Source organism: Phyllobates terribilis, unplaced genomic scaffold (genome assembly GCF_046119375.1).
Source record: "Phyllobates terribilis strain yellow unplaced genomic scaffold, ASM4611937v1 Scaffold_200__1_contigs__length_3551848, whole genome shotgun sequence".
In the NCBI taxonomy this organism is placed as follows: domain Eukaryota; kingdom Metazoa; phylum Chordata; class Amphibia; order Anura; family Dendrobatidae; genus Phyllobates; species Phyllobates terribilis.
In genome coordinates this window covers 3,264,414-3,290,894 of record NW_027362960.1, presented here as the reverse complement: position 1 = coordinate 3,290,894, position 26,481 = coordinate 3,264,414, and the positions used below count along the sequence as shown (strand labels likewise).

The window sequence follows — 26,481 nt, the reverse complement described above, 5'->3', positions numbered from 1 at the left end:
TTATCGGTCCAATATTATCCGATTTAATCCTTTTACTATTTATATACGTAAAGAACAGTTTGGGATTTGATCTACTTTCCCTAGCAATACGTTTCTCTGTTTCCTCCTTCGCTATTTTTATTTGTTTTTTACAGGTTCTCGTTTTTTCCTTGTAACACATTAGTGCCTCCTTACTGTTTTCCTGTTTTAATCTCTTGAATGCCTCTTTTTTGCTATTTAACGCCCCTTTTACGTTCTTGTTCAACCATATTGGTTTCCTCTTATTTCTGGCCCTTTTATTCCCATACGGTATATACCTCTCGCACTGAGTATTCAGAATTCTTTTGAAGGTTTCCCATTTACTATTCGTATTCCTTTGATTAAGAACTTTGTCCCAGTCAATAAGTTGAAGGCTTTCTTTCAGCTGATCAAACTTCGCCCTCCTAAAGTTAATAACCCTACTGAAGGGCATTTTGAAGTCGATAATATTATGGTCGCTATTACCTAGGTGCCCCCCTATCTGTACCTCAGTTATTCTATCAGGCCTATTAGTCAATATTAAGTCCAACACGGCCTTCCCTCTCGTTGGTTCCTGCACTAGTTGGGAGAGATAATTATCCTTAATATTTGTCAAGAACCTTTTTCCTTTCTGAGATCTACAGGTTTCTGTTTCCCAGTCAATATCCGGGTAGTTGAAATCCCCCATTACAATCACTTCATTATGTTTTGCTACTTTGTCTATTTGTCCTAATAGCAGATTCTCATTCCCTCTGTTATATTTGGTGGCTTATAGCAGACCCCCAGTAATATTTTATTAATATTTTTAGTTCCCTCTATCTCTACCCACATGGACTCGACCCCCTCTTCTCCCTCTCCTATATCTTCCCTTAGTCTGGGTTTTAGACATGACTTTACATATAAGCAGACTCCTCCGCCTTTCCCCTGTTTCCGGTCCCTTCTAAATAAACTATAATCTAATAAATTTACCGCCCAGTCGTAGCTATCGTCTAGCCAAGTCTCTGTTATACCTACGATGTCATACCTCTCCTCCGATATAAGCGCCTGCAGCTCATCCGCCTTATTGGTCAGGCTTCTTGCGTTGGTCAGCATGCAAGATAAAACTTTGGGGTTATTTAGCATCCTATTCTTCTCTAACGATCTAACTGTACTATCCCCACCCCCCTCTCCACCCTCATTATATTCACTTCTCCCCTTCCCCCTTGCTTGCCTCACATCCCACATCCCACCTATTTCCTTGGTCCCCCCCCCCCCGTCTCTAGTTTACAAACTCCTCCAACCTATTAGCCATCTTCTTCCCCAGCACCGCTGCACCCTCCCCATTGAGGTGCAGCCCGTCCCTACGGTAGAGCCTGTAGCCGACCGCGAAGTCGGCCCAGTTCTCCATGAACCCAAACCCTTCTGCCTTGCACCAACTCTTTAGCCACTTATTCACCTCCCTAACTTCCCGTTCGCGCTCCTGTGTGGCTCGCGGGGTTGGTAGTATTTCTGAGAAAACTACCGTGGAGGTCCTTGCCCTAAGCTTCCTACCTAGGTCCCTGAAATCATTTTTAAGGACCCTCCATCTACCACTCACTTTGTCATTGGTGCCGATGTGGACCATGACCGCTGGGTCTTCGCCAGCCCCACCCAGTAACCTGTCAACCCGATCCGCGATGTGCCGGACTCGAGCGCCAGGGAGACAGCACACCATTCGGCGATCCCGGTCTTTGTGACAGATTGCCCTGTCTGTCCCCCTAATAATAGAGTCACCCACTACCAGAACCTGTCTTGCCTGCCCTACACTTCCCCCTCCCCCTCATTACTGGAGCATACACTCCCCCGGCGGTCAGAGGATCTGTCGTGCTCCAATAATGCCGGTTCTGAACCAGCCTTCCTATACTTCTTCCCTCTATCCCTCCTAACTGTTATCCAGCTCCCTGCCTGTTCAGCCTGTTGAGGTGGTGGCAAAGGAGAAAGAGCAGGAGGAACAGGGACCATTCACATCAATATCAGGCCAGTCAACCACACATGTCTTGTAGGATATGTTTCTGTACCAAAAGGAGCTGTTCGGCTACACAGTTATAGGGCATACAGTGAGTGCAATGCCTACCAAAAATTTCGAGGCACTCCAATGCCCCATGGAAGTGACATGGAGGTCAGAGGGCCTTAACTAAACCTTTTTTCCATTTATAGCAACTGTATCTCCTGTACACTGTTGGCCTAAGCAGTGAATGGAAGGCTTTCCAAAAATTATGAGAAACTGCAATGCCCCTTGAAACAGACGTGGATTACAGCGTGCTAAAAACCTTCTACCCATTATTGGGGAGTGGGTCTCCCTTAGTTTTCGCCCATGCATTGAAAAGCAAAAGCTGACTAAAATTAGGAGGAAATGCAATGCCCGTTGGAAGAGTCGTGGAGGTTAGAGGTAATTAAAAACAACATTTCAATGCCCCTTGGAAGAGCTGTGGAGTTCAACGTGGTTTAACAAGACGGTTTTAATGCCCCTTGGAAGAGTGGTGGAGGTCGCAGCTGATTAAAAAGACAATATCAATGCCCCTTGGAAGAGCTGTGGAGTTCAGAGTGGTTTAACAAGACGGTTTTAATGCCCCTTGGAAGAGACGTGGAGGTCACAGTGGTTTAACAAGACGGTTTTAATGCCCCTTGGAAGAGACGTGGAGGTCACAGTAGCTTAACAAGACGGTTTTAATGCCCCTTGGAAGATTGGTGGAGGTCGCAGTGGTTTAACAAGACTGTTTTAATGCCCCTTGGAAGAGACGTGGAGGTCACAGTGGTTTAACAAAACGGATTTAATGCCCCTTGGAAGAGACGTGGAGGTCACAGTAGCTTAACAAGACGGTTTTAATGCCCCTTGGAAGAGTGGTGGAGGTCACGGTGGTTTAACAAGACAGTTTTAATGCCCCTTGGAAGAGACGTGGAGGTCACAGTGGTTTAACAAGATGGTTTTAATGCCCCTTGGAAGAGACGTGATTACAGTGGTTTACCAAGACGGTTTTAATGCCCCTTGGAAGAGACGTGGAGGTCACAGTGGTTTAACAAGACGGTTTTAATGCCCCTTGGAAGTGTGGTGGAGGTCGCAGTGGAATAAAAAACAATATCAATGCGCCGTGGGGAAGAGACGTGGAGGTCACAGTAGCTTAACAAGACGGTTTTAATGCCCCTTGGAAGAGTGGTGGAGGTCGCAGTGGAATGAAAAGACAATATCAATGCCCCTTGGAAGAGCTGTGGAGTTCAGAGTGATTTAACAAGACAGTTTTAATGCCCCTTGGAAGATTGGTGGAGGTCGCAGTAGTCTAACAAGACGGTTTTAATGCCCCTTGGAAGATTGGTGAAGGTCGCAGTAGTCTAACAAGACGGTTTTAATGCCCCTTGGAAGAGACGTAGAGGTCACAGTGGTTTAACAAGACGGTTTTAATGCCCCTTGGAAGAGACGTGAAGGTCACAGTAGCTTAACAAGACGGTTTTAATGCCCCTTGGAAGATTGGTGGAGGTCGCAGTGGTTTAACAAGACAGTTTTAATGCCCCTTGGAAGAGACGTGGAGGTCGCAGTGGTTTAACAAGACAGTTTTAATGCCCCTTGGAAGAGACGTGGAGGTCACAGTGGTTTAACAAGACGGTTTTAATGCCCCTTGGAAGAGACGTGGAGGTCACAGTAGCTTAACAAGACGGTTTTAATGCCCCTTGGAAGAGACGTGGAGGTCACAGTGGTTTAACAAGATAGTTTTAATGCCCCTTGGAAGAGACGTGGAGGTCACAGTGGTTTAACAAGATGGTTTTAATGCCCCTTGGAAGAGACGTGGAGGTCACAGTGGTTTAACAAGACGGTTTTAATGCCCCTTGGAAGAGATGTGGAGGTCACAGTAGCTTAACAAGACGGTTTTAATGCCCCCTGGAAGAGTGGTGGAGGTCGCAGTGGAATAAAAAAACAATATCAATGCGCCGTGGAAGAGACATGGAGGTCACAGTAGCTTAACAAGATGGTTTTAATGCCCCTTACAAAAGCCATGCAGTACAGCATCTTAAAAACATTATTCCCATTATTGGGGAGTGGGTCTCCCATAGTCTTTGCCTATGCCTTCCAAGCAAAAGCTGCCAAAAATTAGGACAGAGGAACTTGCAATGCTGGCAAACAAGAGTCATGCAGTACAGCATCTTAAAAACATTATTCCCATTATTGGGGAGTGGGTCTCCGATAGTCTTTGCCTATGCCTTCGGATCAAAAGCTGCCAAAAATTAGGACGGAGGAATTTGCAATGCTGGCAAACAAGAGCCATGCAGTACAGCATCTTAAAAACAGTATTCCCATTATTGGGGAGTTGGTCTTCCATAGTATTTGCCTATGCCTTCCAAGCAAAAGCTGCCAAAAATTAGGACAGAGGAACTTGCAATGCCCCTTACAAGAGCCATGCAGTACAGCATCTTACAAACATTATTCCCATTATTGGGGAGTGGGTCTCCCATAGTCTTTGCTTATGCCTTCCAAGCAAAAGCTGCCAAAAATTAGGACGGAGGAACTTGCAATGCCCCTTACAAGAGCCATGCAGTACAGCATATTACAAACATTATTCCCATTATGGGGGAGTGGGTCTCCCATAGTCTTTGCTTATGCCTTCCAAGCAAAAGCTGCCAAAAATTAGGATGGAGGAACTTGCAATGCCCCTTACAAGAGCCATGCAGTACAGCATATTACAAACATTATCCCCATTATTGGGGAGTGGGTCTCCCATAGTCTTTGCTTATGCCTTCCAAGCAAAAGCTGCCAAAAATAAGGACGTAAGAACTTGCAATGCTGGCAACACGGACCACGGTCACCCTGGTGGTATAGTGGTGGTGGAGGCTGAGGATAAGGAGAAGAGCATAAAACAGCCGAAGTGAGGAAGCGTATACCCATGTGTGGATGTGAAGCGGTGCATGTGAATACACCTCCCGAAATAACACAGTGGATTTGACTTTATGTTACTCTGCTGTCATTTGGTGGTGATGAGAAGTCTGGCCCAATCCAGCCCTTGTTCATTTTGATAAGGGTCAGCTTGTCAGCATTTTCAGTTGACAGGTGAGTGCGCTTATCAGTTATAATTCCACCAGCGACACTAGAAACACGCTCCGATAACACGCTAGCAGCAGGGCAGGCCAGGACCTCCAAGGCGTACAGAGCGAGTTCATTCCAAGTGTCCAGCTTGGATACCCAATAATTAAAAGGCACAGAGAATTCACAGAGGACGCTGGTACGGTCGGCAAGTTACTCCCTCACCATCTTTTGAAACTTTCCACTCCTTGTGAGAGTACCCCGCGCCTTAGGGCCTGTCCGAAGGGAGGGTCTGAGAAAACTCTCCCAGAATGTTGACAGTGTTCCCCTGCCTCTGCTGGATTGGAGTTGCGTCTCTCTCGCCTGTACACCTTGGTTGGGCAACGAACTGTGACCTCTGCCACTAGCGTGTTCAGATGGGAATTTTTTTAACAGTTCTGCAGCAAGGGCCTTCTGGTACTGCCCCATTTTTGTAGACCTCTCCACCTCAGGAATAAGAGAGTGAAAGTTCTCCTTGTAGCAGGGGTCTAAAAGAGTCACCAACCAGTAATGACTGTCACCCAACATTTTGACAACACGAGGGTCACGATTAAGGCAGCGTAAAATAAAGTCAGCCATGCGTGACAGACTGGTAACGGGCAAGATATCCGTGTCCTCACCAAGATGATGACTGACCATGCTGTCCTCCTCCTCCCCCCTGTCCTCAGGCCACCCACGCTGAACCGACGGTATGACAGTTGTACAGGTACTACCGTCTACAGAGCATGATACCAGCTCCTGTTCTTCCTCCTCCTCCTCTCCCTCATTGTCCCCCAATGCACGTTGGGATGAGATGAGGCTGGGCTGTGTGTAATCGATCGCTATGGCTTCTTGATCCATCTCATCATACTCTGGCTGCAATGCCTCCTCTTTAATTCTCTGCAGAGAGCGTTGCAAAAGACAGACAAGTAGAGTTCCAACGTGTGGGGACATCACACACCAGTCGGTGTGACGGAAGCTTCAAACGCTGCTGCAACACAGCAAGGGCGGCGGAAGCTGTAACTGACTTGCGAAAATGAGCTGACAGGAGGCGTACTTTGACAAGCATATCTGGCAACTCGGGGTACGATTTAAGAAACCGCTGAACCATGAGGTTAAGCACATGAGCCAGGCATGGTACATGTGTGATCTTGCCTCGCCTCAGCGCCGCCACCAGGTTACGGCCATTGTCACACATGACCATGCCTGGATGTAAGTTCAGTGGTCTCAGCCACAGATCTGCCTGCTCTTTCACAGCTGTCCACAACTCACAAGCAGTGTGAGGTTTATCACCTAAGCTTATGAGTTTCAGCACAGCCTGTTGCCGCTTGGCTGAGGCAGTACTGCAGTGCTTCCAGCTTGTAACTGATGTGGTGATATCTGAGATGGAGGCTGAACATGAGGAGGAGGAGGATGATGCGCAGGATCTATACACTGTGGGGGCAACTCTGACTGACATAGGGCCCGCAATCCTCGGTGTGGGGAGGATGTGTTCCGTCCCAAGGTCCGACTGGGTCCTGGCTTCCACTATGTTTACCCAGTGTGCTGTCAGGGAGATGTACCGTCCCTGGCCACAAGCACTTGTCCACGTGTCCGTTGTCAGGTGGACCCTCCCAGTAACTGCGTTGCTGAGGGCACGGCAGATGTTTTGGGACACGTGCTTGTGTAGTGCGGGGATGGCACACTGGGCAAAATAGTGTCGGCTGGGGACCGAGTACGAGGGCCGGCCACTGCCATAAGGTTGCGGAAGGATTCCATCTCCACCAGCCTAAAAGGCAGCATTTCCAACACAAGCAGTCGTGAAATGTGCGAATTTAGGACTGTGGCCTGTGGGGCGTTGGCTGCGATTTTGCGCTTTTGTTTAAAGGTCTGGGATATGGACAATTGAACGCTGCAGTGGGACGTGGATGTTGATGCTGTTTCTTGAGAAACTGCCATAACAAGTGAAGACTGAGAGGAGGGGGCATCTTTGCATGCAGTATGGACAGGGGTTTGCCTTGCACGCACAACAGGGGGTTCTCTTACACGCACAACAGCGGAAGAAGCAGTGGTGACACCCGCTGACACTGGTCGTGGACCCTGGGGTTCACCCCACAAAGTCGGGTGCTTTGCTGACATGTGCCTGATCATGTTGGTGGTGGTCAGGCTGGTAGTTTTGTCACCCCTGCTGATGCTGGCCTGGCAGGTGGTACAAATGGCCTTTTTGGGGTTATCAGCAGAGTCTTTAAAAAAATTCCAGACTCTGGAAGACTGACCGGTTGTACTGGCAACGTCACTCGTGTTGGTGTTACGGGGAACGGTTGCCCGCCTTCTGTCTGCGGCCACCACACTGCTTCTTCCTGTTTGTTGGGGTACTCTGCCTCCCTCCCCCCTGTGTGCTGCTGGCCTCGCTCTGTGTGTCCTCCTGCCAGGTTGGGTCAGTTACTATATCATCCACCACCTCGTCTTCCCCTTCCGCACCCTGGTCCTCCTCCTGACTTTCTGGCAATTGTGTCTCATCATCGTCCACCTCTTGTGACACTTTCCCACAGTCGCCTTTGTGTGACCGTGGCTGCTCAAATATTTGGGCATCGCTACATGGGATCTCCTCTTCCACCACTTCAAGCGGAGTAGGCGAGGGGTCCAAATATGGAAATGGACCAGTGAACAGCTCTTCAGAGTGTCCAAGTGTGGGATCAGTTGCTGTCTGACGACACTCGGCATGGTGGGAGGAAGGAGCATCAGGGTGAGGAGGAGTATGCGGTCGAGACTCACGGCTACTAAGACTTGACCGTGTGGAAGACAGACCGGAGGTGGTGGTGCCCAGGTAACTGGAAGTATTATCTGCTATCCAATTAATAACCTGTTCACACTGATCAGTTCGCAATACTGGTGTTGTTGTGTGCTTCCCTAGTAATTTGGTCAAGAACTGGGAGTGAGACGATGTGGCTGTTGGTTGTGGCACATTTTCACCTTGGCCACGGCCCCGTCCTCTGCACGCTGCGGCATTACAGTGACTGGCTGGCAATCCCTGCATGTTCATTGGCTCTGTAAAGAGCGCCAAAGATGCAGGGCGGAGAACCGAGCTCCTACCCGAATAACCCGGAAATGCTCGGTGCTTGCCGACCTTCCCGAGTAGCGTGATGCTCGGGCGAGTACCGAGCAGTGTCGAGCATGCTCGCTCAACACTAGTTGTGATAAATTTGGAATACTTCCCCAAGGATAATAGGAAACAAATGGACCTTACAGATTATTTTCCAACTGCTCTAGAATGTGACAATACCCTATATACGGTTGTACACTACTGTCTGGGCACATGACAGGTTAAGAAGGGAAGGAGTGACATTTAGTTTTTGGAATGCAGAACTTTCTGGGATAGTTTGCCGACACAGTGTATTGGGGGCACTGTTCATGGTCACCTAGCAGCTCAAAAAATGGCTATCATGAACAAACTTGACGCTATATACTTAATTTTCCAGATCCCAGGGATTGCCTCGCTCATCACCCTTTAACCCCAAGAAGAATCGTCAGGTAGTTGGGTCAGAACCAGGAGGGCAAAGAAAATACAAAATCAGAAGACACAAGAGTAGTCAGTAAACGGGCCGGGGTCAGTCACAACAGGAAACAAATACACAAGCCGGGAGCTGAGCACAGAGAACAGAACCAGAGGAGAACAAGGCTGTATCTGGCAGCTTCCGGCAGTATTCTTCCAGCTTTAGTAGGGTATGGTGCTTTCCAATTGGATGAAGCAGGGAGCAGATTACTCCAGCTGGACAGAACACACACCCATACTGCCAGACTGGATGGTACTACTGGTTCCAGGCAACCTAATCTTAGGGGCTGGACAGAGCCTGCACCACCCAGAGCTTCTGGTTCTGACGTCTCCTCCATTTCCAGCACTGCTGGCAGAATGATTAAGGCGGCTCCTGGTGACAGAAGCAGACGTCGTGGGAGCAGATCCCAGGGGAGATGGGACACACCATTTACAGAATCCTTAATATATCAAAATGGCAGAAAACCAGAGCAGTAGAAATCCCCATAAAGTGACTCAATTTTGGAAATTATAACCCTCAGTGTATTAATCTATAGGCGTAGCGATTATTTTGACTCCACAGGCACTTTCCGAAAATTAGCACGCCATGGATATAAGAGAGTGAAAATTGCACATTGACCATTTTATTACCCAACACTAGTGTTGAGCCACCCCCGTAGTGTTCGGGTTCGGTTCGGTTCGTCGAACACCGGGATGTTCGAGGAACTGTTCGTCGAACACCGTCGAACACCGTTAAAACCAATGGCAGGCAAACAAAAACACATAGAAACACATAGAAAACACCTTCAAATGTGTCCAAAAGCTGACAAACTGCTCAGAAGACGCTCTCTTTAAAAAAGCCGGCCGGCAATTCAGCAGCGGCATACACCGGTACCCGACAATTTAGACAAGAAGGAATAGAGCATCACACATAGATTAGATAGATAGAAACATGTCAGTCACATATATAATAAGTACAGTGACAGTGTTGGTTACTGTACTTGTCATTTAGTGTAAAGGATTTATTTAAAAAAATAATAGTGTTTTCATGCACTGTCTCTTTAAAAAAGCCGGCCGGCAATTCAGCATCTGTACCCGACAATTTAGAACAGAAAGATAGAGAATCACACATAGATTAGATAGATAGAAACATGTCAGTCACATATATATGAAGTACAGTGAAAGTGTTGGTTACTGTACTTGTCATTTAGTGTTAAAATAAAGGATTTATAAAAAAAAAAAAATTGGCGTGGGGTTCCCCGTAATTTTAGTCTCTAGCGGAGGTTAAGCAGATGGTTGGGGCAGATGTTTGAAGCCTGGGAAGAGGGTAATACCCACGGAGCTTCCCAGGCTACTAATATCAGCCCCCAGCTGAATACCTAGCCTTTACTAGCTATTAAAATGGGGACCCCCCCCCAAAAAATGACGTGGGGTCCCCCCTATTTTAATAGCTAGCAAAGGCTAGGCAGACAGCTGGGGGCTGATATTAATAGCCTAGGAAGGGTGCCATGAATATTGGCCCCCTCCCAGGCTAGAAACACCAGCCGTCAGCCGCCCCAGAAATGACGCATCCATAGGATGCGCCAATTCTGGCACTTAGCCTCGCTCTTCCCTCTGCCCTGTAGCGGTGGCAGTGGGGTAATAGGGTTGGGGTTGATGTCAGCTTATAATGCCAGCTGACATCAAGCCCAGGTTAGTAATGGAGAGGCGTCTATAAGACACCCCCATTACTAACTCCATAGTCAAAGTTAAAAGAAAACACAAACACCCAGAATAAAGTCCTTTAATTGAAATAAACACACAATTCTTTATTGTTCTAAATTAAACCATACTTACCGTCACGCCCATTCCAGCTGAAGCCAATGATCTCCTGCAATAAAAGAAAAATAATAAAGCAACCTCATCCTTACCTTTCCATGGTTCCCACGACAGCTTCAGCTCTGCTACATCGAGATGACAGGCTGGACCGCAGCAGAAAGCTGCCATCCAGCCTGTCATCCCGCGGACACTGAGAAGCGCAGGCATGCTTGTGCTCCTCCGTGTCTGGCTGTGACGGCATAAAGATGAGCCGAGGTCATGTCCAATGAACTCTGCTCACCTCATGCACGTCACTGACAGCGTGGGAAAATTCTCCTGCACTCAGCGCTTCAGCGTGAGAATTTTCCCACGCTGTCAGTGACGTGCATGAGTAGCACAGTAGTGTTTAACTTTGGCGGCAAGATCAGTGATTGGTCGCGGGTCAATAACCATGGTGTTACAAAGGTCCGGACATTTGTGTTAAAAATCGCTGATTGGCCGCTGGCGCTGCCCGCGACCAATCACCGATTTGGGCGCCAAATTTAAATATCGGCCGCGACCAATCACCCATCTTGGCTCCACATTTAAACACCGCTGTACTGATTGGTCGCGGACGCTATTTAAATGTGGCGCCAAAATCGGTGATTGGTCGCGCCCAGCGTCGGCAACCAATCAGCACAGTGGTGTTTAAATGTGGAGCCAAGATCGGTGATTGGTCGCGGCCGATATTTAAATTTGGCGCACAAATCGGTGATTGGTCGCGGGCAGCGCCAGCGACCAATCAGCGATTTTTAACACAAATGTCCGGATCTTTGTAACACCATGCGGATACTGTGGGGACATCAGCGGCTAGGGTGTCAAGGGAGGACCGGGGAGCGGCGCTGCGGGTCGGGATACTTCTGCTGCGAGCAGTCGCTCATCTCCCGGCTTCTCGCAGCGGAAGTATCCGACCAGGCAGCAGCGCTCCCCGGTCCTCACCAATACGATTCGCTAATTTGTCACGCTCTCCGCACGCGACCAATCAGTGATCTTGGCGCTAAAGTTAACCACCGCTCTGCTGATTGGTCGCGGACGCTGCCCGCGACGAATCACCGATTTGGGCGCCACATTTAAATAGCGGCTGCGACCAATCAGCGAGCTTGGCGCCAAATTTAAACAACGCTCTGCTGATTGGTTGCGGACTCCAGCCGCGACCAATCAGCGAGATTGGCGCCACATTTAAACCCCGCTCTGCTAATTGGTCGCGGATGCCGGCCGCGACTAATCAGCATTATTGGCGCCAAATTTAAACACCGCTCTGCTGATAGATCGCGGTCGCTGGCCGAGATCAATCAACAATATTGCCGCAAAATTGAAACACCGCTCTGCTGATTAGTCGCGGTCGCCGTCCGCGACCAATTAGCAGTATTGGCGCCAAATTTAAACCCTGCTCGGCTGATTGGTCGCGGTTGCCGGCCGTGACCAATCAGCAGTATTGGCGCCAAATTTAAACCCCGCTCTGCTGATTGGTCACGGTTGCCGGCCGCGACCAATTAGCGATTTTGGCGCCAAATTTAAACACCGTTCTGCTGATTGATCGCGGTCGCTGGCCGAGATCAATCAACAATATTGCCGCAAAATTGAAACACCGCTCTGCTGATTAGTCTCGGTCGCCGTCCGCGACCAATTAGCAGTATTGGCGCCAAATTTAAACCCTGCTCGGCTGATTGGTCGCGGTTGCCGGCCGCGACCAATCAGCAGTATTGGCGCCAAATTTAAACCCCGCTCTGCTGATTGGTCACGGTTGCCGGCCGCGACCAATTAGCGATTTTGGCGCCAAATTTAAACACCGCTCTGCTGATTGGTCGCAATTGCCGGCCGCGACCAATCAGCATTATTGCCGCCAAATTTAAACACCGCTCTGCTGAATGGTCGCGGTCGTGACCAATCACCATTTTTGGCGCAAAATTTAAACCCCGCTCTGCTGATTAGTCGCGACCGCCGGCCGTGACCAATCAGCGATATAGTCGCCAAATTTCAACACCGCTTTGCTGATTGGTCGCGGTTGCTGGCCGCGACCAGTCAGCGATTTTGGCGCCAAATTTAAACACCGCTCTGCTGATTGCGCCGGGTCTGCCGCATACATATTCTAGAATACCCGATGCGTTAGAATCGGGCCACCATCTAGTTTCATGAAATAATTAAAAAAAAAATTGACGTGGGGCTTCGCACTATATTTGTGTCCAGCCAGGTACAGCAGGCAGGAACGGGCTGCCCCCAACCACCAGCTGCCTATTTGTACCTGGCCGGACACAACAATATAGGGAAGCCCTTTTTTCTTAATTATTTCATGAATTTCAAGAAATAATTAAAAAAAAAAAAACGTGGGGCTTCGCCCTATTTTTGTGTCCAGCCAGGTACAACTAGGCAGCTGGGGGCTGGAATCTGCAGCGCAGGGAGGCCCAAGCCCCCCCCCGCTGCAAATTGCAGTCCGCAGCCACCCCGGAAAATGGCACGTTCATAGAAGCGCCATCTTCTGGCGCTGTACCCAACTCATCCAGGGCCCTGGTGCGGTGGCTCACTGGGTAATAAAGGGGTTAGGGCCAGCCTGGCATTATCAGCTGGCCCTAAGCCCGAAATTCATGGGGTCACACCAATATTAGACATGACCACCATGAATTTCTAGTAAAGTATTTAAAAAAAACACAACACCCAGAATAAAGTCCTTTCATTGAAAAAAACACACAATTCTTTATTGTTCTAAATTAAACCATACTTACCGTCACGCCCATTCCAGCTGAAACCAACGATCTCCTGCAATAAAAGAAAAATAATAAAGCAACATCATCCTTACCTTTCCATGGTTCCCACGACAGCTTCAGCTCTGCTACATCGAGATGACAGGCTGGACCGCAGCAGAACGCTGCCATCCAGCTTGCCATGCCGCACAGACTGAGAAGCGCAGCCATGCTTGAGCTCCTCAGTGTCTCGCTGTGACAGCATCCAGATGAGCCGAGGTCATATCCAATGAACTCGGCTCACCTCATGCACGTCACTGACAGCGTGGGAAAATTCTCCTGCACTCAGCGCTTCAGCGTGAGAATCCTCCCACGCTGTCAGTGACGTACATGAGGTGAGCTGAGTTCATTGGACATGAGCTCACCTCATGCACGTCACTGACAGCGTGGGAAAATTCTCACGCTGAAGCGCTGAGTGCAGGAGAATTTTCCCACGCTGTCAGTGACGTGCATGAGGTGAGCCGAGTTCATTGGACATGACCTCGGCTCATCTTTATGCCGTCACAGCCAGACACTGAGGAGCACAAGCATGCCTGCGCTTCTCAGTGTCCGCGGGATGACAGGCTGGATGGCAGCTTTCTGCTGCGGTCCAGCCTGTCATCTCGATGTAGCAGAGCTGGAGCTGTCGTGGGAACCATGGAAAGGTAAGGATGATGTTGCTTTATTATTTTTCTTTTATTGCAGGAGATCATTGGCTTCAGCTGGAATGGGCGTGATGGTAAGTATGGTTTAATTTAGAACAATAAAGAATTGTGTGTTTATTTCAATTAAAGGACTTTATTCTGGGTGTTTGTGGTTTTTTTAACTTTGACTATGGGGTTAGTAATGGGGGTGTCTTATAGACGCCTCTCCATTACTAACCTGGGCTTGATGTCAGCTGGCATTATAAGCTGACATCAACCCCAGCCCCATTACCCCACTGCCACCGCTACAGAGCAGTGGGAAGAGCGAGGCTAAGTGCCAGAATTGGCGCATCCTATGGATGCGCCATTTCTGGGGCGGCTGACGGCTGGTGTTTCTAGCCTGGGAGGGGGCCAATATTCATGGTACCCTTCCTGGGCTATTAATATCAGTCCCCAGCTGTCTGCCTAGCCTTTGCTAGCTATTAAAAAAGGGGGGACCCCACGTCATTTTTTTGGGGGGGTCCCCCATTTTAATAGCTAGTAAAGGCTAGGTATTCAGCTGGGGGCTGATATTAGTAGCCTGGGAAGCTCCGTGGGTATTACCCCTTCCCAGGCTTCAAATATCTGCCCCAGCCGTCTGCTTAACCTCCGCTAGAGACTAAAATTAAGGGGAACCCCACGCCAATTTTTTTTTAAATAAATCCTTTATTTTAACACTAAATGACAAGTACAGTAATCAACACTGTCACTGTACTTCATATATATGTGACTGACATGTTTCTATCTATCTAATCTATGTGTGAAGCTCTATTCCTTCTATTCTAAATTGTCGGGTACAGATGCTGAATTGCCGGCCGGCTTTTTTAAAGAGACAGTGCATGAAAACACTATTATTTTTTTTAATAAATCCTTTACACTAAATGACAAGTACAGTAAGCAACACTGTCACTGTACTTCATATATATGTGACTGACATGTTTCTATCTATCTAATCTATGTGTGATGCTCTATTCTTTCTGTTCTAAATTGTCGGGTACCGGTGTATGCCGCTGCTGAATTGCCGGCTTTTCATGTTTCAATGTGGGCACTGTTCCCATCGATTTGGGCAATCACTCTAATGCCACAACCACCATGGCTGTGGCATTACAGTGAGTGGCAGGCAATCCCTGCATGATTGGTGCTCAAAATAGCGCCAGACATGCAGGACACGCTTTTGGTGCACGAACAGTTATCGAACATAACCTCGAACAGCCAAATTTTTTGCAAATCGTTCGGGTTCGTCGAACAACTCGAACACCACCCAAAACAGCTCGAATTTGAGATTGGCGAACAGTTCTAGTCGAACACCGCTCATCTCTACCCAACACATAGTGCCCAGATTGTGTTCCATGAGACACACACCATAAATTAAGTGGGTTTTTCTCACTATAGTAATGCTAAATACATGGATGATAAATGTGATTTGGGCACACTGCAAGGCTCAGAAGCGAGGGGGAGAATTGACTTTGGGAGAGTGCATATTGCTGGATTGGTTTATGGATGAGTAGAAGTTTTTATTGGTATCAGTTTCGCCTACATAACATTTTTTGGTGACTTCTTATTCCATACTTTGGAGGCAGAATGAACAAACAGTTGAACACCATGCTCCACTGGTTTATCCTATGAGGTTTTCTATTAGACTGAACTGTCATTCACTGTCATTCTGTCAATAACTTGCCATTTCTACAGACATTTTAAGTAGAAATTGTCAAAAATATAAATTTCAAGGATATTTTATTTAAAATTAATAATTGTTTAATTTCTTGGCAGATGACTGTATCAGGAGATCAGAGGGACGGGAGATTTTTAAATCAGATGATCTTGAGATGCCACAGGATACAATTGAAGTGAATGCCATTACTCCAGATATCCCATCATCTCTTCACAACAAAGATCTGTCATTTGATCCTTTGAAACAGCCCCTGTCCTCTGATTCATTACCAACTACAAAGAAAAATCAAAATAAGAAAATAAGCATTACAAAACGAACTGCTCATAAAGCAAATAAGTCATTTTCACTTTCAGAAAATGGAAATAGTTTTACCCTCGAAAACTCTTTTCTTAAACATCAAAAAATTCACACAGCAGACAATAGATTTTTTTGTTCCAAATGTGGGAGATGTTTTAACCAGAAAGCGCATCTTGATGTCCACCAGAGAACACACACAAGGGAGAAGACTTTTTCATGTTCAGAGTGTGGGAAATGTTTTATCCAGAAATCAGATCTTGTTAGACACCATAGAACTCACACAGGGGAGAAGCCTTTTTCATGTTCAGAATGTGGGAAATGTTTTAACCAGAAAGCCCATCTTGATATCCACCAGAGAACCCACACAGGTGAGAAGCCTTTTTCATGTTCAGAATGTGGGAAATGTTTTAACCAGAAATCATATTTTGTCAAGCACCAGAGAATTCACACAGGAGAGAAGCCTTTTTCCTGTTCAGAATGTGGAAAATGTTTCAACCTCAAAGCAAATCTTAATAGCCACCAGAGAACCCACACCGGGGAGAAGCCTTTTTCATGTTCAGAATGTGGGAAATGTTTTAACCGGAAACCAGATTTTGTCAAGCACCAGAGATCCCACACAGGGGAGAAACCTTTTTCATGTTTGGAATGTGGGAAATGTTTTAACCAGAAAGAACATCTTAATATCCACCAGAGAACCCACACAGGTGAGAAGCCTTTTTCATGTTCAGAATGTGGGAAATGTTTTAACCAGAAATCAGATCTTGTTAGACACCAGAGAACTCACACAGGGGAGAAGCCTTTTTCATGTTCAGGATGTGGGAAATGTTTTAACGTTAAATCAGCGTTGGTTAAGCATCAGAGAACCCACACAGGAGAGAAGCCTTTTTCATGCTCAGCATGTGGGAAATGTTTTAAACAGAAAGCACATCTTTATAACCACCAGGCAACCCACACAGGAGAGAAGCCATTTTCTTGTTCAGAATGTGGAAAATGTTTTACATTGAAATCAAGTTTTATCAGACATCAGAGAACTCACACAGGGGAGAAGCCTTTTTCCTGTTCTGAATGAGGGAAATGTTTTAACCTTAAATTGGCTGTGGTTAAGCATCAGAGAATTCACACAGGGGTGAAGCCTTTTTCATGTTCAGAATGTGGGAAATGTTTTAATGATAAATCCGCTTTGGTTAAGCACCAGAGAACTCACACAGAGTTCCTATTCTTTTTTTTTAATCCAATAAATTTTTATTCAGATATTGGTTTTGGTTCAGTGGTTTTTTTTTTTGATTTTTTTTACAAAACAAGAAACCAGTACATACAATAATAAAATAAAATATCATACCATAGGGATCACATACATGCATTTTTTATTATTATTTATTTATATAGCGCCATTGATTCCTTGGTGCTGTCCTTAAGAAGGGGTTACATACCAAATACAGATATCACTTACAGTAAACTAACTAACAATGATAGACTGGTACGGAGGGAAGAGGACCCTGCCCCTCCTGGCTTACAATCTACAGGAATGGGGAAGGAGACAGTAGGTTCAGGGGTTGCAGTAGCTCTGGTGTTGTTGAGGTGGCAGCAAGCAAGGTCATGGCAGGCTGTAAGCTTGTTTGAAGATATGGGTTTTCAGGTTCCGTCTGAAGGATCCAAGTGTGGCGTTTAATCGGACGTGTTGAGGCACAGAATTCCATAGGACAGGGGATATTCAGGAGAAATCTTGGAGGCAATTGCGTGAGGAACGAATAAGTGTGGAGGAGAGAAGAACGTTTTGGGAGGACCGGAAATTACATGAGGGAATTTATCGGGAGATTAGTTCAGAGATGTATGGAGGATAGAGGTTATGGGTGGCTTTGCAGGTCAGTGTTAGTAGTTTGAACTGGATACGCTGGGCAATTGGGAGCCAGTGAAGGGATTTGCAAAGGGGGGTAGCAGAGGAGTAGCCCGGCGAGAGATGGACTAGTCGTGCAGCAGAGTTAAGGATGGACTGGAGGGGTGCGAGAGTGCTAGCAGGTAGGCCACAGAGGAGGATGTTGCAGTAGTCGAGGCAGGAGATGATGAGGGAATGCACAAGCAGTTTAGTAGATTAAGGGTTGAGGAAAGGACGGATTCTGGAAAAAATTTTGAGCTGGAGGCGACAGAAGGTGGCGAGAGCTTGGATGTGGGGTTTGAAGAACAGGGCAGAGTCAAGGGTTACTCCGAGGCAGCGGATTGTCGGTACAGGGGAAAGAGTGATGTCATTTATTGTGATAGAAAGATAAGGTGGGAAAGATATGCAAGATGGGGGAAAGATAATGAGTTCAGTTTTGTTCACATTGAGCTAGAGGTAGCGGGAGAAGAAGGAGGATATGGCTGCTAGACATGCTGGGATTCTGGACAGCATAGAGGTGACATCTGGGCCAGAGAGGTAGATCTGGGTGTCATTAGCATACAGATGGTACTGGAAGCCTTGGGACTTTATGAGCTGTCCCAGGCCAAGGGTAGATTGAGAAGAGTTGGGGTCGTAGGACAGAGCATTGAAGGACTCCAACAGAGAGGGGGCGGGGTGAGGAGGTAGTATGGGAGTGGGGAATGCTAAATGTGCGGTTAGAAAGATATGAGGAGATCCAAGATAGGACAAGGTCTGTGATGCCAAAGGAAGAGAGGATCTGTAGTAGGAGGCAGTGGTCAAGTGTATCGAAAGCAGAGGACAGGTCAAGAAGAAGGAGTACAGAGAATTGTCTGTTAGCTTTGGCTGTAATTGATTTTGGTAAGGGCAGTTTCGGTGGAATGGTGGGGGCGGAAGCCGGATTGTCGGTTGTCAAAGAGAGAGTTATATGAGAAGTGGGAGGAAAGTTCAGTGTGAACGTGTTGCTCAAGGTGTTTGGAGGCAAATGGGAGCAGTGATATGGAGCGATAGCTGGACAAGGTGGTTGGGTCGAGGGATGGCTTTTTGAGGATGGGCGTGATTGTGGCATGTTTGAAGGCAGAGGGGAAGGTACCAGAAGATAGTGATAAGTTGAAAAGATGGGTTAGGGATGGGATGAGTGTAGGGTTAAGGTTGGGGAGGAGGTGGTATGGGGTCGAGTGCACAAGTGGTGAGGTGTGATTTGGAGAGGAGACGAGTAAGGTCTCTTTCCGTGATGTTGGGAAGGGCGGTTATGGGGGTAGGGCAATGGTGTGGAAAACAAGGGGGTTGTGATGGTCGAACAGTAAAGACTTGCCGTGTTTGGTCCATCTTGTTTTTGAAGTGTGTAGCAAACTTCTCAGTAGAGATGACGGAGGTCAGAGGGGGCAGTGAAGATCGGAGGAGAGAGTTAAAAGTGTTGAATAGCTGTTTGGGGTTGTAGGATAGGGAAGAAATGAGGGTTGTGAAGTAGGCCTGTTTAGCAGAGGTGAGTGGTGATTTGAATGCAAATGTTCCTTGTTTGAATGCAGTGACGCTTGTCGAAGCTGTTTAGTGAGATTGTTGTGCCAGGGTTGCCTGTTGACTCGTCGCGCTCTACCATGCATAAGAGGGGCGACCGAGTCAATAGCTGATGCGAGAGTGGCACTGTAGAAAGTAGTGGAGCTGTCTGTGTCATGAAGTGAAGATATGGATGTCAGTGGAAGAACAGAGTCAAAGAGTGTGTGGGTGTCTAGATGTGCAAGGTTTCTGCGGGGGAGTGGCAGTTGCTGGACATGGGTGACAGGTGAGGAAGACAGGGATGAGAAAGTGAGTATATGGTGGTCAGATAGGGGTAGGGGGGAGGTTGTGAAGTTATATAGGGAGCAGAGTCGGGTGAAGATGAGGTCTAGTGTGTGACCGTCTGTGTGGGTGACTGAGGAGGACCACTGAATAAGTCCAAGGGACGAAGTAAACGACAGGAGTTTGGGTGCTGCTGACTGGCGAATGTCAGTGGGGATGTTAAAATCGCCCATGATGATTATGGGAATGTCAGCAGAGAGAAAGTAAAGAAGCCAGGTGGAGAATTGGTCAATAAAGGCAGCGACCGAGCCTGAAGGTCAGTATATGACAGCCACTTGGACGTTGGAGGGAGAGTAGATGTGGACAGAGTGGACTTCAAAAGAAGGGAGAATAAGGGAGGGTAGAGGAGGAGTAGGGCTAAAGGTGCAGTTGTTAGAAAGGAGAGGACCCACTCCACCATGTCTGTTACCAGGACGAGGAGTATGGGTGTAGTGCAAGCCACCGTAACACAGCGCAGCAGGGAAGGCAGTGTCGGAGGGTGTCAGCCATGTCTCTGTGATGCCCAGGAAGGAGAGATGACGAGAGGTAAAGAGGTCATGGACAAAATGGAGCTTGTTGCAGACAGAGCGGGCATTCCAGAGTGCTCCAGAGAGAGGGAGCAGGGGCGTGGGCGTCAGGGGGACCGGTTTTGCGTACGAGAGGTTGCGGTAGTTTGCAGTTGGTTTGCTGCGATAGGTGGGCAAATTGGTGGAAGGTGCAAGCTGTGGGGGTCCAGGATTGAGAGATATGTCGCCAGCAGTGAGGAGAAGCAGAGAGAGGGAGAGCCGGTGGGAGAAGTAGGGTGTTCAGCTTGTGTTACGTTTTGGTAGGATAGATCTAAGGTTGAGGAGCAGGTCTGTAGATGAGGTCAGGTGGGGAGGTAAGACGGAAGGAGAGATGATGATTTGGTTAGAGGGTGCTGGGGTTTGGGGATAGGGAAGGAAAGTGAGGATTAGTGGGGCAAAACAGTAAGGGCATATATAAGCATAATGAATGTTAACTGTGAATGAGATAGAGAATCTAAGTTCAAATAGTAAATAGTTATCCGTACCTTCTGGTCAATTCTGGCCCATATCTGGCATATTTCATTTTTAGCCCCTTAAAAACCTACCCTTTGAAAGCCAGACCCGTCTGCGCCAGACTTGGCTCGCTTGATTTATGGAGCTCTGGCCAGCAAATTAGGTGGGTCAGATGTGCAGGAGGGCAGGAGCCGCAGGAACACTGCTCACAAAAGCATGGGTGGAGGGGGGATGTAATTAGGACACAGAGGCTAAATGTATTCAGGAATCAGACAGCTAGAGACCAGTGTGTATTGGGATCAAAGGATTGAGGTGATGAACATGCAGATTGGATCAAATGTACCAAGGACAGATAGAATGAAATTAGCTGGGATCTGTGGATACACAGCAGATAATGGATGCAGGGAACATACCGGGAGACAGATGGATACAGTTTGGAATGCATCTCTCCTATATATCTTTTCAGCTTGCCCATTACCGTCTGATAACTTGCAATTACTATATCTTACAATTAACATTCCACATTCTTGAAATCTCTTATATAACCATAATATTGTAATAAACATTATAATCCTATACACATATAGGTGTGCTATATTACCCATACCACATGTTAAGGAATTCCAATACACATTACTATGAAACATTAGACCTCGCCATTAGCCCCCTTCTCCCATAAGTCATTGTCTCTCCTACAATAACCCCCTTGATGGCATTCCAGGTCTATCCAACCATAAGCTCCATATTTTCTCAAATTTATTCATTCAGTTTTGTTTTTTATATACCCCTTTTTCTAATCTGATAATATTATTTATCCTATTTTTGCATTCACTAATTTCTGGAGGTGAGGGGTTAATCCATTTGGATGCAATATGTTTCCTAGTTTTAAATAAAATACGTGAAATCCCTATTAAAATTGGGTCAAATTCCATATCATCCTCTAATATACCTAATAGGCATTTTTTGGGGTCTGGTTGAATATCTATTTTATATACCCTCTTTATAATAGACAGAACTTCTTTCCAGTATTTACCTAACTCCCGGCATTCCCATAGCGTATGTAATAGGCCCGCAGCATCCATTTTACATCTTGGACATTCAGCAGCAGTCCGGTATCCTATGTTACATAGGAATCTAGGCGTCTTATATTTCCTATGTATTAATATGATCTGGGAGAATCTCTGACCCTCATGTAAAGATAATTGGGGTACCAGGTCTAATACCGCTCTCCTCAGAAATTGGACCTATATCTCCATCCATTTTTGTCTAGTTGGAGAAGGAAATATTTTTAAATAATTATCAAGAAGGACTCAGTAAATATCAGAAATACGACCCTTAGTATTTCCCTTCTCTAATACCAACTTAACAAAAGTATTATTTTCTACCCAAAAGGGCGTCCATCTTGATTGTGCATTAAATGAATGCCGAAACTGTAGATATTTATACAATTGTTTATTTGTCAACCCAAACTCCCCCTTTAATTGATCAAAGGACTTAAGTATCCCTTCAGACAATGTTTTATATCGTATATACAGTACAGACCAAAAGTTTGGACACACCTTCTCATTAAAAGATTTTTCAGTTTTTTCATAACTATGACAATTGTACATTCACACTGAAGGCATCAAAACTATGAATTAACACATGTGGAATTAGATACTTAACAAAAGAGTGTGAAACATCTGAAAATATGTCTTATATTCTAGATTCTTCAAAGTAGCCACCTTTTGCTTTGGTGACTGCTTTGCACACTCTTGGCATTCTCTTGATGAGCTTCAAGAGGTAGTCACCGGAAATGGTCTTCCAACAATCTTGAAGGAGTTACCAGAGATGCTTAGCACTTGTTGGCCCTTTTGCCTTCACTCTGCGGTCCAGCTCACCCCAAACCATCTTGATTTGGTTCAGGTCTGGTGACTGTGGAGGCTAGGTCATCTGGCGTAGCACCCCATCACTCTCCTTCTTGGTCAAATAGCCCTTACACAGCCTGGAGGTGTGTTTGGGGTCATTGTCCTGTTGAAAAATAAATGATTGTCCACCTAAACGCAAACCGGATGGAATAGCATGCCGCTGTAAGATGCTGTGGTAGCCATGTTGGTTCAGTATGCCTTCAATTTTGAATAAATCCCCAACAGTGTCACCAGCAAAGCACCATCACACCTCCTCCTCCATGCTTCACGGTGGGAACCAGGCATGTAGAGTCCATTCGTTCACCTTTTCTGCATCGCACAAAGACACAGTGGTTGAAACCAAAGATCTCAAATTTGGACTCATCAGACCAAAGCACAGTTTTCCACTGGTCTGATGTCCATTCCTTGTGTTCTTTAGCCAAACAAGTCTCTTCTACTTGTTGCCTGTCCTTAGCAGTGGTTTCCTAGCAGCTATTTTACCATGAATGCCTGCTGCACAAAGTCTCCTCTTAACAGTTGTTGTAGAGATGTGTCTGCTGCTAGAACTCTGTGTGGCATTGACCTTGTCTCTAATCTGAGCTGCTGTTAACCTGCGATTTCTGAGGTTGGTGAGTCGGATAATCTTATCCTCAGAAGCAGAGGTGACTCTTGGGCTTCTTTTCCTGGGGCGGTCCTCATGTGAGCCAGTTTCTTTGTAGAGCTTGATGGTTTTTGCAACTGCACTTGGGGACACTTTCAAAGTTTGCCCAATTTTTCCGACTGACTGACCTTCATTTCTTAAAGTAATGATGGCCACTCGTTTTTCTTTACTTAGCTGCTTTTTTATTGCCATAATACAAATTCTAACAGTCTATTCGGTAGGACTATCAGCTGTGTATCCACCAGACTTCTGCACAAAACAACTGCTGGTCCCAACCCCATTTATAAGGCAAGAAATCCCACTTATTAAACCTGGCAGGGCACACCTGTGAAGTGAAAACCATTTCCGGTGACTACCTCTTGAAGCTCATCAAGAGAATGCCAAGAGTGTGCAAAGCAGTCATCAAAGCAAAAGGTGGCTACTTTGAAGAACCTAGAATATAAGACATATTTTCAGTTGTTTCACACTTTTTTGTTAAGTATATAATTCCACATGTGTTAATTCATAGTTTTGATGCCTTCAGTGTGAATGTATAATTTTCATAGTCCTGAAAATACAGAAAAATCTTTAAATGAGAAGGTGTGTCCAAACTTTTGGTCTGTACTGTATGTTATATATGTTTTATATTGTATAAATTTCTTTATCCACCCAACTTCGGAATCCCTCTAATTTATAGAACTCTGCATATTTATTATTAAACCATATAGATGTAGATTCATTGCTGTCTCCTATTTCCATTATATCTTTACCCCTATCCCAGACCTCGTAGAGTAGAGCAAGTGTAGGGTATATTGATTTCTTGTGTGCGAGGTCATTCAGTTCCACTATATGAATAGGAATATTCCACGGTGTTCCTGAAGTAATTAACCGCTTAATACTATTTGGGTTTGCAGCACTTTGCCACCCACCCAAATGTTACAATTGCGCTGCCATATAATACAGTGGGGCAAGAAAGTATTTAGTCAGCCACCAATTGTGCAAGTTCTCCCACTTAAAAAGATGAGAGAGGCCTGTAATTGACATCATAGGTAGACCTCAACTATGAGAGACAAAATGAGAAAACAAATCCTGAAAATCTCATTGTCTGATTTGGAAAGAATTTTTTTTCAAATTTTGGTGGAAAATAAGTATTTGGTCAATTACAAAAGTTCATCTCAATACTTTGTTTTATATCCTTTGTTGACAATGACAGAGGTCAAACATTTTCTGTAAGTCTTCACAAGGTTGGCACACACTGTTGATGGTATGTTGGCCCATTCCTCCATGCAGATCTCCTCTAGAGCAGTGATGTTTTGGGGCTGTCGCTGGGCAACACAGACTTTCAACTTCCTCCAAAGGTTTTCTATAGGGTTTTGATCTGGAGACTGGCTAGGCCACTCCAGGACCTTGAAGTGCTTCTTATGAAGCCACTCCTTTGTCGCCCTGGCAGTGTGCTTGGGATCATTGTCATGCTGAAAGACCCAGCCACATTTCATCTTCAATGCCCTTGCTGATGGAAGGAGGTTTGCACTCAAAATCTCACGATACATGAGCCAATTCATTCTTTCATGTACACGGATCAGTCGTCCTGGTCCCTTGGCAGAGAAACAGCCCCAAAGCATGATGTTGCCACCCCCATGCTTCACAGTAAGTATGGTGTTCTTTGGATGCAACTCAGCATTCTTTCTCCTCCAAACACAACGAGTTGTGTTTCTACCAAACAGTTCTACTTTGGTTTCATCTGACCATATGACATTCTCCCAATACTCTTCTGGATCATCCAAATGCTCTTTAGCAAACTTCAGACAGGCCCAGATATATAATGGCTTAAGCAGGGGGACACGTCTGGCACTGCAGGATCTGAGTCCCTGGCGGTGTAGTGCGTTACTGATGGTAGCCTGTGTAACGTTGGTTCTGGGATTTTTGCTCACCTTTCTTGAGATCATTTTGACCCAACTGGGTGAAATCTTGTGTGGAGCCCCAGATCGAGGGAGATTATCAGTGGTCTTGTATGTCTTCCATTTTATAATTATTGCTCCCACAGTTGATTTCTTCACATCAAGCTGCTTGCCTATTGCAGATTCACTCTTCCCAGCCTGGTGCAGGGCTACAATTTTGTTTCTGGTGTCCTTCGACAGCTCTTTGGTCTTCACCATAGTGGAGTTTGGAGTGTGGCTGTTTGAGGTTGCAGACTGGTGTCTTTTATACTGATAACAAGTTCAGACAGGTGCCAGTACTACAGGTAATGAGTGGAGGACAGAGGAGCCTCTTAAAGAAGAAGTTACAGGTCTGTGAGAGCCAGAAATCTTGCTTGTTTGTAATTGACCAAATACTTATTTTCCACCAAAATTTGAAAAAAAAATTCTTTCCAAATCAGACAATGTGATATTCAGGATTCGTTTTCTCATTTTGTCTCTCATAGTTGAGGTCTACCTATGATGTCAATTACAGGCCTTTCTCATCTTCTTAAGTGGGAGAACTTGCACAATTGGTGGCTGACTAAATACTTTTTTTTCCCCACTGTATATTAGTGCATTAAAAATCGCCAAAACACCAGATTCCTTGTCACTTTGTAGCTATTCAAATTTTATCCTAGCCGATTTCTTTTTTCCATATAAGAGAACGAAACTTGCTATGAATTTTCTGAAAATGGGAATTATGGATCCAAATAGGGGCATTATGCAGAATGTATAAGAGTTGGGGCATCAATATCATTTTTAATAAATTCCCTCTTCCTACAGCTGATAATGGTAATCTCCACCACGCATTGATTTTCTTTTTATACTTTTCCAGAAGAAGATATAGAATCAGTACAATGTAATCTGGAGATCTTATCGTTATACTTATACTCGGTATTAGAATTTCTCAACCGTTTGTATTCGTGTATGTTCTAATATGCTCGAATTAGGGATATCCTCAAATGGTAGAATAACCGACTTATCCCAATTAATGGACAGGCCTGACCATTCACCAAACTCTCCAATAATGTTCAGAATAGGATCAATAGACTAATGGATATCACCTGCTGTACATATATAACTGTGTATTATACAATCACTGTATTTTATGTAGTGTGGGCACCCGCTTCTGCAGTGCCACCATGTAACCAATTGCTTATGAAATAAAGGTTTTTGACCAAAGTCGTGTTTGGTGTTTCTGATTATTCCCAAATGTTCTGCCATTCATATCCTAGCATAGATATGTCACCATCTTATTGGTACTAGACAATTGTCTGATACGAAGATACTTTCCTTTGGTTTAATATATATTATTTGCTTCGTTCAATTTTTGTTTTGTTGTGGTAACCCCTTTACCCCCGAACGTGGTTTGCACGTTAATGACCAGGCCAATTTTTACAATTCTGACCACTGTCACTTTATGAGGTAATTACTCTGGAACGCTTCAACAGATCTCACTGATTCTGAGATTGTTTTTTGTGACATATTGTACTTCATGATAGTGTTAAAATT

General features: G+C 45.8%; 1 protein-coding gene across 1 annotated transcript in view; it reads left to right on the top strand.

Annotated features, from left to right (window-relative positions):
* Nucleotides 1–19,424, top strand: part of LOC141213612 (uncharacterized) — an 88,837-nt gene extending 69,413 nt beyond the window's left edge. The window contains exon 18 of the mRNA XM_073665220.1: nucleotides 15,559–19,424. Within this exon, the coding sequence (XP_073521321.1) occupies nucleotides 15,559–16,826 (1,268 nt within the window). The 3' untranslated portion in view covers nucleotides 16,827–19,424. The remainder of the gene's footprint in view (nucleotides 1–15,558) is intronic.
* Nucleotides 19,425–26,481: the final 7,057 nt, after the last annotated feature.